The 17,500-nt window shown below is 30.0% G+C and overlaps 1 protein-coding gene across 17 annotated transcripts in view; it reads right to left on the bottom strand.

Moving 5' to 3' along the window:
* The window catches only part of LOC106873992 (protocadherin-15-like), a 717,162-nt gene that overhangs the window by 2,024 nt on the left and 697,638 nt on the right, over positions 1 to 17,500 (bottom strand). For 15 of the 17 annotated variants that reach the window (XM_089337514.1, XM_089337513.1, XM_089337507.1 and 12 more), the window contains one exon: positions 8,001 to 8,328. The exons of the other annotated variants lie outside the window; for them this stretch is intronic. In XM_089337514.1, coding sequence (XP_089193640.1) covers positions 8,001 to 8,328 — 328 coding nt within the window. The remainder of the gene's footprint in view (positions 1 to 8,000; positions 8,329 to 17,500) is intronic. 17 annotated transcript variants of the gene reach the window in all.

Here is a 17,500-nt window from a genome sequence, read left to right as displayed (position 1 = left end):
GGGCATGAAACGTGTCAAATGACATGCAGTAAAATGGTTCATTATCATAACAAGGGCAGGTTGGATAAAATGAAACAATCGCTTCTCATTTTACTAGTCGACATGACCTTCATTTTAAAAATAAAGTAAGGGTTTTGTCATGCAAAGAATTTCTGATGTATCAAGAGTTATGAGGAAACCGTATATATACATATGCATGCATACATATATATAAACATATACACGCATACATATATATAAAAATATACATGATTACATATATATACACATATACGTGCATATATATATATATATATATATATATATATATATATATATATATATATATATATGATTATTTAAATCTAGTTAATGGAAATATTTAAGAATTTCTTGTGTGAAGAAATTTGTGTGCCAGGGAAATAACAAATTTTGTTGATGTCTTTGAAACCTATACATTTCTAGAAGTGGAGGCGATAATATCCATGCTGTTCTAAATATTCGGAATATTCCTGAACTTATCCGTTTGGAGTTCAGTGTTGGAAAAGATGTATTCTGAAGAGTGCCTAAAAAGCCTGACTACCTTGATATACAATTAATAACTTTACATTCTTTCCAATGCAAATTCAAAAACCTGTCATGTACATATGGAGGATCTTTAAAGTATTGACTATTTGATTTTAAATGCTGTTGGACTCATTTCTTTTAATATGCTTGGAAAGGCTTGATGTAAATTTTTACTGGATTCATCAATAAACGAATATATTGATAGAAACGAAATTTTGAATGAATCCTCGATCGATCCAATATAAATCATTGGCAATTCTCTTGTTGTCTGGTTGTAATTCGGCATAATACACTAAGCTTTCATCACTCCGTTTCCGATAAGAAGTATATGGTTTAGGGGAACACAATTACAGATGCGAGAAAAGACTATTATAGAGATTGAAAAGGTTTTTGAATGCAGTGCTTAATTGAATTGACAAACATTTTACAGCATAAATAACATACTTCTATTGAGATTCTGTTAAAAGTTTTAAGGTATCTATGATTCATCAGAAAACGAAAAGGAATCAAATTTAGGAAAATATTTGGCAATATTTCTTTACTCACTTAAATCAATAATTGGATAGCACCAGAAGATATTTATTCGTGTATTTATATGCACGGGGGCGTTAAAATGGATTACATATATTTTTTTCTATAAAGTCACAATTGCAGATGACATTACGATAGCTTCTACTATAGGCACAGGGCTTGAAATTTTTGTGGGAGAGGCTAGTCTATTACATCGATCTCAGTGCTCAACTGGTATCTATTTTATCGACCCAGAATAAAAGAAAAGTAAACTCAGCCCCAGTGATATTTGAACTCAGAACTTAAAACCGGAAGAAATATTGCGGTAATGATTTTTGCCAGCTCGCTGGCCTCATTATTATAACAAGGAATACTATTGAGCTTCTGAAAATGATGATATACGTTTATTAAAACTAGGGATTACATTTTGTAGAAGTTTCTTTGCAGGCCGACCAACTATTGCATCGAGGTATGATCTATCTATCTATCTATCTGATGGATGACAAAAACGTTGCGTAATCAGCTTCATTAGCTTACAGTTGTTTCTGCTAAGAAGCAGTGCACTCCCAGCTGAGTGCTTCTGCTACGTCATACAGCTTTCTTGAACCATTAAAATGGAATTTGTTTATTTCGGAAAGCATATGTATATTTTGCTCCAAGAACTGGTTATTAATATCACTATGCCTTAGTGAAATCATTATATATATATATATATATAATATATATATATATATATATATATATATATATATATATATATATATATTTCTCAATAACCACATTCTTGCAATCTCTATATGTTGATATCTATATTTAGTTTCGCCCTTTCTTTGAAAAGTATATTGTAACCGGCTGCATTTGTCACTACTATTTAGACATTATTATCATTATTATTATTATTATTATTTCTAATATTAGATGATGGTGATGATGACGATGATGACGATGGTTAAGTTTTATGTTTATCTATATCGTTGTTACTTATATTTTTGTTGTCGTCGACATGTTTCGTGTCACCGTCAGTCATTTTGCTTTTTTGTTGAATTTAGTTTTAGTGAGTGTCATTGTTATTCTGGTTATACATTTTTACGACTTTAAATAGTATTAAGGAAATGATTTTAAACGTTAAAATAATTCTGGAAAAAAAAAATTCTTCCTAAAGGATACAAAAACAAAAAAAAGAACAAAGGTTTTTCTTTAAATAAAACATAAACAACATAAAATGAAAATAAAAATAAAACAAACCAAAACTGAAAGTGAGAAAGGCTAAAAGGGAATTTGAAATGATTCACAAATAACAGAAACATAATAGAAAAACAGGACGATATATATATATATATAATGTATGATTGTATATATTTATCAGTATATATTAGATATGATTACTTTTATATATATATATATATATATATATATATATATATATATATATATATATATATATATATATATATATATATATATATATATATATAAACACTTTCCTTATTCGTGAGAGTAAGGTCTCACATATTAAATAAAATATCGAGTGTTTCTAAAATAAGTCGAGTTAACTATAAAAGTTTATTGGTGTCTAACATACAAAGTTATTATTTTATAACTTCGCTCCTATACTTGAGTCTTTTCACAGCTGTATTAGAAAAATCGTCACATATATAGAAATAATATTTTTAGTTTGTTAGGTAGCCGTTAATAATTTTCTTATATCTATATATATATAGATAGATGGATAAAATATATATACATATATATACATATAAAATATGTACATATATACTCATGAATATATGCACATACATATACACACATATATACGTGGATATATATATGTGTGTATGTGTATATATATATATATTTATATATATACATATATATATATATTGATGAAGAAGACGAATGAACATGATTAGTTGGAAATGTACTATAAACGAAAGTAAATATAAAAACACAAATGGTAGAAATAAACAAATATAAAATGAAATATGAGGTAAAATGAAAATATAGATGTGATTTCCCATCTGTTCCTCTACAATGTTACAAAATTAAAATGTATTGAAAAATTTCCAACTATTCGGAATTACGGCAGATACGATGAAGAAATGAAAGAAAAAAAAAGAAATAAGAAGGAAACAAATAAATAAATGAATAAGCAAATAATAATAATAATAATAATGATGATGAAAATAAATGATGATAATAATAATAATATAATAATAATGAAAACAAAAAAATATCGTAAACGGTTTAGTGTAAAATGGTTTAGTGTAATAATAATAATAATGAGGATTATGATAAAACAATAACAATAAAGAATGAATGTGTGTATATATATATATATATATATATATAATATATATATATATATATATATATATAGGGGAATGGCAGAAAGAGTGGGAGAAAATGAAGTGGAAATGGACAAGAAATTCAATTATGGATAGCGCTTAATAAGTACATGTACGAGCAAACACATATACATACACACATTTACTCTCACAAATACATCACACACACACACACACACATATTATATAGAAACATAGATAGGTATACATACACATATATATATATATATATATATATAAATATATATATATATATATATATATATATATATATATATATATCTTCCCATCATATATAGCAATGCATTTGTATTTACCAACACATCAGACATTGTCAAATACATACATACGTGTGTGTGTGTGTGTGTCTATGTGAGTGTTTTTTAGCTGGAAATATACTAATCTCATTCAAATCGGCCATTGTTGACTAATTCCCTATCTTCTACCCTTTTGGATTCGTATTATTCTTCTGATATGTTTATAAATCTCTATACATCACCTCTACAACACATGGAATTCATCACCCGATCTCCAGTCATTGTAATTGTTACCGTTTTAGGTGGTACTTGTTAATTTTGCTGCAAATATTACGTATACCTCCATTTACCCTCGTCTTCTGAGTTCTATCCTAAGTGTACTATCAAACATACACACATACATATAGATACACATATATATTTGACTGTATGTATAAAAATACTTATATATATATATATATATATATATATATGAGGCCTTCCGGGATTTGCAGATCCCGTTGGAGGTAGGTTGGACCCGGCTCTACACTGGACTCTTTCCTCCTTCTGGATGTCAGAGATGGGTTGGAAGCAAGAGCCTCTACACTGAGCTCTGTTCAGTATCTCCAATTCGATTGTTTTCAGGGTTTGTCCCGCATGTTTTAAAGAATGTCTTTACACACACACACATATATATATATATATATATATATATATATATATATAGTATATATATATATATTACTGTTCGGTTGAGGTAAGAAAAATAACAATGTGCTCCCTCCCATGATAGGTAAATATCATTTAATGTACAGAGAATAAAGTTACGGGCTATTAATAGTTTCTTGCTTTTGGCAACATGTGTCTAGGCAGGTTTTTATAACACGCCTTGCGTCTCGAAGTAAACTTCAGATTCTGATGATCTAGTCTTTTTTGCAAATCAGGAAGCTGGTACAAGAGAAATTACGAGAAAATATGTGTGTGTGTGTGTGACTACGCTGTTTTCTGTGTCTGGAGGAAGAAGCAATATGCAGAAATTTTGCAGCTTCTCTGTACCCACAGAGATTCGTGCCGTTTTTGTTCCTCTTCAGCGTCTGTTGGAGATCGGAATCCTCCACCAAAACCCAACGTTTTCTGAAGGAAGGACCAAAGGAGTAGTAATGAGGCAAAGAGAGGGGGTGGGTGGTTGTGGACAAAAAGGGATGACAGAAATCACAAATGGCTTGGGAATGCCAGGATCGAAGTGGCAGGAGCCCCACTTAGCTCCAAGAAAGTAGAGACGATGATGGTACCAGTAGAAAAGGCAGAGGGAAGAGAATGTATCAGTGGGTCCGTATCAGTGGGTCCCCAGGTGGAGTCTGTCAGTGAGTAACTTGAGGCCAATCAGCCAGGTGGGCTTATCTGGTAAAAGCACAGTCTGCGTTGCGAGATAACAGCAGCACTGAAGCAATTGTGTGGTCAGCACAACAAGCTACGCTTTACCTCAATTTTGCAGTGTCAGTAATTGTTAAAAGTGAAACTATTCACAGACACACAGAAATATATATTGTGTCACACTAAAAAGTGGTACGCTGTACCAGAATTTTCAACTTGAGTCAAATATTATGAAGTACTACAAATCTTTGCAAGAGTCACTGCATATGTAGAGTCAAGACTGACTAGTTTGTGGGAGTATCGAATCGTATTTTTTATCAATATAAAATCAAAGCGAATAGTGAAATTTTGAAATAATTCAACTCGTACGTTTCAAGTTTGCGCGGAGGAGGGTTTACATAATGGATGCGTTTCTTATTATATATTACATAAAAATCTGAAATGGACATACTAAATGATTTCAAAATATCACTATTTGGTTTGACTTTATTATTACAATTATATATATATATATATATATATATATATATATATATATATATATATATATATATATATATATATATATATATATATATATATATATATATATAAATATAAATAAAATGTATATAAATGTAGTTCATATGCACTGGGTATTGGTAGCGCACATTCGGAAAAGTAGGTGAAACATCGTTATATATAAAGATATATATATATATATATATATATATATATATATATATATATATTAATATAAATACAGAATCAACTTTGTGTGTATCTATATCTATTAATCTCTCATAAATGAATGACTCTATTCGCAGAGTAGCATTCTAGTAAATAACTTAATGAGATTGAATCCCCCAGTATCATGGAAATTAATATGAAATTATGCAGACTGAATTATAAAACAACCAGAGGCATAGAGTGGGAAATAATATATATAAATTATGTATATTTATATATATCTATATTTATATTTATTTATATAATATATATATATATATGTAAATAAATATATATATATATGTAAATATATATATATATATATATATAGTTTTAGGGAAAATAACCAATTTTAAAATATATATAGTTTTAGGGAAAAAAGGCTCAATTTAATTTTAATTTTTTATAAATTGATTTTAATTGAGTTTTTTACCTGTGATTTTGGATTTTGTCCCTAATAATATTATATATATATATATATATATATTTATATATATATTTATATATATATATTTATATTTATTTACATATATATATATATGTATGTATATATATATATATATATATATATATATATATATATATATAGATATGTATATAGATATGTATGAATATATATAGATATATATAAATATACATATAAATAGGTACATATATATATATATATATATATACATATATATATATATATATATATACATATATATATATATATATATACATATATATATATATATATATACATATATATATATATATATATACATATATATATATATATATACATATATATATACATATATATATATATATATATACATATATATATATATATATATATATATATATATATATATATATATAGTTTTAGGGAAAAGAACCAAGGTTCATGATGAACTTATCGATGAAAATCCACTCTCACATTATCCTTAATATTATATATATATATATATAGATAGATATATGCATACATATATAGATATATGTATGTGTATATATATACATATATATATATATATATAAATTAAAAACGTAAAATTAAAACAGAACATAAAGGATTCCGCTGTACACGTGTTTCAAGCTTTATACACAAACAGTCGTTGCATCATTATATGAGTATATAATTGATAGACAGGACGGTATAAAGCTATCTTCAGCCGCAAATATATTGTTTCCGAAAATTATATCACAAAGAAGAAATTACAAAGAAAATGAAAAAGAGAGAGAAACAGGCGAAGTCCACTTGGTATTATCCATTGTAATATGTTTATCCTTTAAGTTGATACATTCAAATGTATCAGGTATTTAGTAGCTAACTCTTGTTCGTGGATAGCAAAGGCATATCTTTGGTGAGATGTAATGTATCTATCGCAGGTTCAGGAGAGGCTATTCTCCCTGTCAGTGCTGTTATTGCCCTCTACCTTACGGTATTGCTTTTTGTTTGTATGATGCCTGCTTCTCCTCCAAGTTACTGTTCAGGCTGGCCTCTCCAACATCCTTTGTATTTTCAGCGTAACCGAACAATAGTTCTTCTCCAACTCTGACGACGATGTTGCTCCCACTTTTGAGTATGCTTAGAATGTACGCATTTATTTCTTTACTGTTCAGCATGTATGTATGTATGTATGTATGTCATTATTCAGTTTATTCCAAGATTTCTTGCCAATAGAGAAAGAACCGGTTTCTAACCTAAATCCCAGGCTCCTTCATTGGAATTTCAACATCAACAACAGGGTATTTTTATATGTATGTATGTTTTTGTAAGAAGCCTACGAAAGTAAGCCACATGGGGGCGAATCAAACTCTTTTAAATGATAAAATTAATATATGTAGCCCCTATATCTTTTATGTATGTATAAAAGACACACACATAGATATATAAAAGACACACACACACACACATTTGCATTCACACAAACGTATGATGACCTCCATACGCCTGTAACCAGACAGACAAACATATAGAAACATTTATATATATACACATGTACAATGAGATTATATATATATATATAAAGACTAAGGAGTAGAAAACAGATCGGAATTAGAGGAAGGAGATTTACAAACACACACACACACACACACACACATACACAGAGAAAATTCAATCAGTCCCTAAACAAATAAACACACAAATAAACAACTAACTCAACAATAAAACGATGGAAAAATGAAACGATAGATGAAATGAAAGAAATAAGATGAATGAATAAATTTATAAAATAAACAAAAAATATGGTGAAATATGTAAAAAAAAAATGACAAGTGAAGACCAGCTTACGTTTGTAGAATGTATGGGCGTGTCCCTGTCTAAACTGGATCCACCATTGTCGCTGTACAAACTCTCCATGCTTGAACCGCCTTTGAATCTTTTGTAACCGTCTTTGGGCTGAACGTCATAGACACTACTGTCGACGAACGGACTTTCCTGGACACTGTTGCTACCGCAGCCGTTACTACCAGATACTGTATCCAGTTCATCAGCCAATGTCATGTTTGTGTTCGCTTGAGAATGACTGATCTTCTGCTGTTTGAAACCTTTACCTCTTGGGTCACCTTTTGCCAAGTCGGATTTCGTTTTGTCCAAATTGTCTGTACTGTATAGATTTCTGTAAAGTTTGAGTGGTGCCAGAAGCCAAAAGTGGGCGTGGCAACGGGGATGGGAAATATAATGGAGAAAGAGAGAGAAAGAAGGAGGGAGGGAGAGAGAAAAAAGAGAAATGAGAGCGGTAGGTATGTGTGATGCAAGATGTAAATATGAATGTATTTAGCTTATTTACGTATATATGCATTTATATATATATATATATCTGTACATATCTATAGATATATGTGTATACATATGTATGTATATATAAATGTGTGAGTGTGTGTGTATATATATATATATATATATATATAAATATATATATATATATATATGTGTGTGTGCGTGTGGTGTATTTTATATATAATATATTTTATATATTGCATTCATAATATAAATCATTATTACAGTGGCCTCGAAGGATGGTCCATTTGCCTACAACCGAGAAAATGAATAGAAACCAAGTTAACCTAACCAATCTACCTGGGGTTTCTACGACTATTTCTACTCGAAACGCATTCTTCATATGCATATATATATATATATATGCATATATATATATATATATATATGCATATATATATATATATATATATATATATGCATATTATATATATATATATATATGCATATATATATATATATATGCATATATATATATATATATGCATATATATATATATATGTATATTTATATATATATATATATATATATGCATATATATATATATATGTATATTTATATATATATATATATGTATATTTATATATATATATATATATGCATATATATATATATATATGCATATATATATATATATGCATATATATATATATATATATATATATATATATATATATATATATATGCATATATATATATATATATATATATATGCATATATATATATATATATATATATATGCATATATATATATATATATATATATGCATATATATATATATATATATATATATGCATATATATATATATATATATATATGCATATATATATATATATATATATGCATATATATATATATATATATGCATATATATATATATATATATATATGCATATATATATATATATATATGCATATATATATATATATGCATATATATATATATATATATGCATATATATATATATATATATGCATATATATATATATATATATGCATATATATATATATATATATATGCATATATATATATATATATATGCATATATATATATATATATATGCATATATATATATATATATATGCATATATATATATATATATATGCATATATATATATATATATATGCATATATATATATATATATATGCATATATATATATATATATATGCATATATATATATATATATATATGCATATATATATATATATACACACTTTAATTGCAGATTAACAATGCTGCCAAAGCTTTTATGCGAGAGGTTCGGCAATTATTAGAGCGAGAGGCATCCAATATAGAAGCCGATTACCAGTACCTGAAATGGGGACGTTGAAATAATTACAGAATTTTCTGCTTGAAGCCATTGGTAGCATTCTTGATCCATAAAGAAAAGAATATTTCTGTATCAATTGGTGTGTTGAACCCCCATTCTCACACCTCAATGCCCTTATATATATATATATATAAATATATATAAAGGCAGAATAATTCCTGAGCAGTCGACGGCCATCCAACAAATGTGTAAATATGAAGATATTATTTAAAAAAAATATATTCTTATATGCATTTATATGTGTATTTTTACTTATATATATATATTATTTATATTTAAATCTTTATATTTTTAAATTACTTATCTTTTACGTTTTTATATATATATTATTTATATTATCACATTTCTTTCATTTTTTATAAGTATATATATATATATATATATATATATATATATATATATATATATATCTGAAGATTTCTTTAAATATGTCTGTCTATATATACATATATGCATACATACATATCACAAATAAGGCTCATAATATATACATAACATGATACATATATACATAACATGATACATATATACATAACATAATACATATATACATAACATGATACATATACAACGTGAAATGATACATAGAGAAAAGATTACAAAGATGAGAGAAGAGAGATATGAGACTGTGACATTCATCGAGTTTCGTTATCTAAAACTATCGAACTGGGGTCTGTTATTAATTGAAAGAAATATTTTCTTTACGTCCTTCACCAGTAACGCACAACCGCATATATATATATATATATATATATATATATATATTCTTTAGAAGCTGATAGTTCCTTCCATAAGCTATATATATAAATTATTGGGATGATTTTCGTTTCCCTTCGATATATATTGTGTTTTTACCACAGTAAATTTGCCTTTCAATGATATATTTACTTTGCGTATGACACACACAAGACTGTATTAATTGAATCCTGCATCTATTGCATATAATGGTCTTATATATATGAATGAAATGAGAAGAAAGGTAAGCTTCTGGCAATGCAGAAAGTTTTTTAAAAATCCCTTAATACACATTTCCATGTGTTCTTTTGAAGATAGGCTTTCGAAACCGGAATATAAAGGGTTTTTAACAACTTTCTGCATTTTTAGAAGCTTTCCCTAATTTCTCATTTCACTATTATTTTACTTCTTCTTGTGGAAGGATTCTAATTACCATCCAAGTAACAAAAAGTGAACTGACACATTGCTATAAAATTAAGAACTGTGCACAATTGAGGGTAAGCGGTTCTCTGTGAGCCGTTGGTAGAGAGCGTTTAATCTTGTGTAATCGTAGTGCGTCGTGTGAATACTTTCTTTCCGTCTGCTTCGTTAAATTATGTATCCATCAGAATATAAAAGTGGTGACGAGTTTATATCTTGAAGTTGGATATATAACTTCTATACTACAATGCTTCAAGCGAACTACAACGCTCTTCTGATATATACATGTCGGGGTAACTCACCCCAATCCAGGTTTATGACAGAAGACATTTTCAAGCAGTTGCGTGGCCTATTAGGATTAGCAACCATATTCCCTCAAATCATATGTTGCCATTTTACCAAAGGAAGGACACGTTGGATAATATAGAGCTAAGTATACAAATAAAAGAGGTGGTTACAGCTGGAATCTGGGCTGACTTGTGGATCAATCGCAGCTGATCTGGGGTTACACAAAAACTCCACCTTGACAAACAAATGAGACTTCATTTATTTGGCCCAGTGAGAAAGAAGGCCTCAATCAACCCCCCCCCCCCCGTGTATTTTAACTCGGATCGTACAGGCGAAAACTAAATATTACATTTATATTATCTAGTCCTCTGCTTTATTGTTTCTGATACTCAACCACCATACTAATAATAATTAACATAATCGCTTCCATTACAGGCACAAGGCCTGAAATTTTTGGTGGGGTGGGGGGGGCACTCGATTACATCGACCTTAGTGTTCAACTGGTACTTATTTTATGGACCCCGAAAGGATGAACAGAAAAATCGACCTCAGTGGAATTTGAATTCAGAACGTAAAGACGGACAAAATGCCACTAAGAATTGAGCCCGGCGTTCTAAGGATTCTGCCTCAATAATAAAAATAATAATAATAATAATATATTTACATTATTTACATTTGACGGATATTTGTCCTCATATTGTTTGTTGTTAACGTTTCGGCTGATGCACTCTCCAGCCTTCATCAGGTGTCCTGGGGGAATTTCGAACCTGGGTTCTCATCCCTAAGGTATTCTTCCGATGCTATTATTATTATTATTAATTATTATTATTATTATTATTATTCAGGTCACTGCCTGGAATCGAATTTGGAATCTTGAGGTTAGTAGGCCGCACTCTGAACCACTACACCATATGTAAATTATGTCAATAATGTACATAATTTATCATCTCTCAAATATAGAACTATAATAATACTAGTTGCTAACATAGGCAATAGGCCAACAATTTCGAGGGGAGGGGCAATAAGTCTCTAAATCGATGCCAGCGCATGACTGGTACTTTACATCCCGGTAGGATGAAAAGCAAAGTTAACCTTGACGGATTTTGAGCTCAGAATGTCAAGAGTTGGAAGAAATATTGCGAGACAAATTGTCCGATGCTCTACCGATTCTAACTTGCTCTCTCTACCCGCTTCTATGAACAATAGCAACTAAAATAAACATGATTTAGCAATGTAAAAAAAAAAACATGAACAACAAAAAACCCAAACAAAAAAATCATATAAAAATAAAATGGAACAAAAATAAAAACACAATAATATAATAAAAAAAAACAAATGTAACATAATATAAACAAAAAGTAAAGAATGACAACAATGAATATTATTCTATTAAATGTATAACAATAAACAACAAAAGCACAAAACAATACAACAAAAATACAGTAATAACTGAAAACAGCAGCAACAACAACGACAACAAATGCAACGAAAATGGCAATAATAATAATAATAATAATAATAATAATAGTATTTCAAATTTTAGCTAAATGCCAGGGATTTCAGGGGTAGAGGGTAAGTGGATTATATTGGCATAAGTACTTCACTGGTACTTTATTTTATCGACCCGGAAAGGATGAAAGGTAAAGTTGACCTCAGCGGAAGTTGAAGCCAGGACGCAAAAAGCCGAAAGAAATGCCGCAGAGCATTTTGTTCGACGCACTAATGATGCTGCTGGCATGCCACAATAACAATGTTTTTTAAATTTTGACACATGGTCAGTAATTACGGGGTGGATGTATGGATGGGAGGTAAGGCGATTACATCGGCCCCCTCCAGTGTATCACTGGTACTTATTTTATCGCCCCCCCCCCCACCGCCGAAAGGACGAAAGGCAAACTCGACTTCGGCGGAATTTGAACTCAGACCATAAAGGCAGACAACAAGCCGCTAAGCATTTTGTCCGGCGTGCTAACGATTCTGCCAGCTCGCTGCCTTCGTCGTAATAATAATAACAATAATAATAATAATGATAATGATAATTTTTAAATTTTGGCATCAAACAAGGAATTCTGAGGGAGAAGGCTAATCGATGCCATCGATCTCAGCATTTAACTGATACTTTATCTGATCAACACCAGAAGGATCAAAGGTAAAGTTAATCTTGGTCGAATTTGAACTCAAAATAATAACAACAATAATATAAGCAGAAATGCCAGAGAATTGTGGCAGAGTGTTTGTTTTGGGGGGAAGGTTTATGACTGTATCCCCAATATTTAACTAATATTATTTTTATCGATTAATTTCTAGCAAGGACACAGTATTTCGTTTTGCAGCCGTAATATACTACCAAGTATATTAAACGTTTACTGTGGCATTTTGAAAAATCAAATGATACGATTTACACGGATAAGACCCGAGACTTTTCGGTTTTCTGGCAATCAGCACTTAGGGTTATATGCCTACTACTACTACTACTACTACTACTACTACTACTACTACTACTACTACTACTACTACTACTACGTGGTGTTACTTAGCGAGCGGTCTACCGCAATATCCGTAATCTGCACTGTAAAATGATCTGATGTGGATTAGGGTTAGGGTTTGATGGCACTCTAAAGTGTAAATGGTCAGGAAGTCCTTACGCCTAAAGGCACACCTAAGGGGTTCGTATAGGTCAATGAGTGGGAATTGATAGGTATTGAGTCAAGAATGGGAGGTTAAAGTTTATAAAACTTAACGACGGTGACAACAAAAATAGCAGAAACGAAACCAGCAGCACTAGCAAACAATAACGACAACAATAACAGGAACAATATAATAACATTAAGTATAATAACAATTACGACAAGAACAGTTACAACAAGCTTTTATAGCAAGCAAGTAGATGAGTAAGTGTATAGATACGTGTAAAAATGATGCAGAAATTTGAGTGTATAAATAAAGATATGTGTATATGTGAATAATATATATATATATATATATATATATATATATATATATATATATTATTCAATAAACACAACATATATTTTTTATGCGCTACTACTAATTTCATGTGTGAGATCATGCCAGACTATTTCTAACACGCCTGGTGTCGGGCAGTGCCTGAAGATCGTGATAGAACACCAGGCATGTTGAAAACACCATCTGGTATTTTCTCATCGGATGAAACTAATAGTAGCACATAAAAACATATTTATTGTGTTTATTAAATAGTTTTTATCTCTCATCAGATGGAGTAATTTTTCTGTTGATCTTATTATCATGGAATATAATATAATATAATATAAATATATATATATATAGTATTTGATGGCATATAAAACGCCGTCTTCCTCCATCCCAAATTTTGTCTTAAAAAATAAATCCGTGTTTTATATGTGAAGCTACGCCTCTCCTAAGATTTAATGCACTAAAACCGTCTTTTGTTTCCTGAATATGCACTGCCGAAATAGGGGTGCATATTATATACACATGCGGTTTTCATGCTATCAGATATACACTTATAGTATAATGCATGTATGTGTGTTCCCCTATGTATGTACTTCATAGAAGTAGAAACCATCATTCATATATATATATATATATATATATATATATATATATATATATATATATATATATCAGATATTTACAAGCAGGGTATTATGGATCAGCTGGAACATTGTTTGTGACATGAGAATTGTTAGTATATCGAGTAAAAAAACAACAATTACAAATACATTTATTGACAGTTTAACTTGTTCAGACTTCATCAAACCTAATACATAACCCAGTGAGTAATATACATGGTGTGCAAGAAAGGCAAAAAAAAAAAAACTGTGTTTCATCTGAGACCCTACTTGCAAATGTCAAGCTGTATGTTGTTATGGATGATTGAAAGATTTTTGAAAAGCTTTAGCAGTACGAGGAGTGCACAGGAATGTTTACAGGTAGTATTGAAATGAGGGAGAAGGGCCTCGGATCAGCTATTTGTAACGCTAACGGCTAATATATATATATATATATATATATATATATATATATATATATATATATTACGTGTGTCAGCGTTGAAACAACAAATGTTATATTCGAACTCATGCAATGCGTTATGTATGCATTATATATATATATATATATATATATATATATATATATATATATATATATATAGTACTGAAATAAATAAATATCTAAGTTTTTCCATTAATTCAAATTAAAATATTGTTGAAGAAAACACATTTATGTCCATCCTTTAATAAGAAATGTACGTCCAACTTCATAATAGCTTGTATATTTATACATCGGGAGAGAGAGACTGAGAGAAAGAAAGAGGGACAGACAGAAAGACAAAGAAAGAATAAATAACAAAAGTTTGAGTGATGTAGAGAGAGAGAGAGAGAGGGGGGGAGAAAGAGAGAAACAAAGGGAGGTAATTGAGTAAATCCTGATAAAATCTAATCTGATCGACAACGACATAAGCCACGTCTGCAGCAATAACAACACCTGCAACCTCAACAATGACAACAACAACAACAACTACAATGACGACAACACAAGTAATGCATGCAGTCACAGACAGAGTGCAGATATGACTCACGACAGGATCGCAGTTTGTTTATCAGTTTCTCTTCCACCAAACAATGTCGTTTATTCTTGCTCAGAAGTCTCTTGAGATGATTAACGTTTTATATTCTCCAAGAAAGCTTCCCGTTTTCGTTAATGTCTTTCAAGCTGGGCTTTTGAATCTTGCTATTCAGAGAGTTATTATGAGAATGTGTGTGTGTGTCTGTGTCTGTGTGTGTGTGTCTGTGTGTGAGTGCTAGTGAATGTGTGAGAGCTACTCTGAATTTCAGAGGCAACACATATTCAGGGCCTGTTTGCCTCCATATTTTGACAGAAAAAGTACGAAACGTGTTCTATCATTTTTGATCAAATGAACAAAACCTGAATGCGCATTAATCACGAAATACAGAGTAGCTTACGTGAAATGATCTGTGGTATTGCTTTATATTAGCAAAAAGTCCTTGCGTTCCCAGCTTTCTTCTGTTTAATATGAGAGGCAAAGTTTTTGAAAAGCGTTGTTTAGCTGGTGTACAGTTGGCGCGAAACCCTGATGATATTTTGGCTCATTGACTGACAAGGAAAACTCAGCTGCGAATATTCCGTGTATCGTGTCTTTGTCTATATTTCCCGTCCGTAAAGTTTTCGTCTAATCTCTCGTTTGCTCTGCTTTCGTCTAACTTTTTCTCCTTGTGTTATGCCTGTTCAACCCACCCTGTTTGTTTACTTTATGCATGTATATTGACATGTCTTGATACATAGTGTTCTTGTGGTTCTAATTTGTCCTTTATAAAGATTCTAATTCTGGTTAGTGTAATGCTTGACTAAAGGCTTCCAATTTATGGAGGTTTTGTTGCATATGTGTGTGTGTATATTAATATAATAAACAAGATGGTATTTAAAAATCCGGGTGTTTACCACAGGAAACATTGAACTGTTGGCGGGTACATGAAGCAAGCAGTACAATGGTTATCTGCATGTATGTATATATATGCATATGTATATAAATTTATATAATATAATACATTTATATATAATGTTATATATATATATATATATATATATATATATATATGCATATGTATAATGCTTGTGTGTAAAACGGTAACTGTCATGCAGTTTAGTGCAATGTATGGATGACTGTACTAATTTTGATTTGGCCATTTACTATTTCCGGTGTCCATCAAATGAATGTCGGTCTTATCATCGTTTAAAGAGCTGTGACTTTGATTCAGTGAGTTGAGGAAGAGAAAAACACAACGCAACTAAATGGGAGCCTATTGCATGTGGTCGCTGAGCCTCCCAGAAATTGTAGCCAAATTTCTCTAATATTATGCTATACATTCGTGGAAGAGAAAAAGAAATCGATGACGATGCAGTATTAGATTCACTCTCTGAATAGACGAATGGACAGTCATAGCAGTAGCGCTTGTCGAACGATGGAAATACGACATAAACAACTGCGTTGTGAGTTATGTTATTTCGAAGTCCTAAGTATGATGTATCTTGACTGACTTGGATTAAAAAAAAGCAAAACAAATAACAATAACATACACACGTAGACCCAGAACATTCTTTTCTTCTGATGACTACGACGGCAAGAATCTAGTTATTATAGAAAGTTTATTATTTCACAGACATAATAGACGACAAGAGCCGAAATTTGAGCCTCATCATA

This window comes from Octopus bimaculoides, chromosome 19 (genome assembly GCF_046866305.1).
Source record: "Octopus bimaculoides isolate indiv1 chromosome 19, ASM4686630v1, whole genome shotgun sequence".
NCBI lineage: Eukaryota > Metazoa > Mollusca > Cephalopoda > Octopoda > Octopodidae > Octopus > Octopus bimaculoides.
The sequence above is the reverse complement of the archived record's forward strand: the minus strand, read 5'-3'. Positions and strand labels throughout refer to the sequence as shown.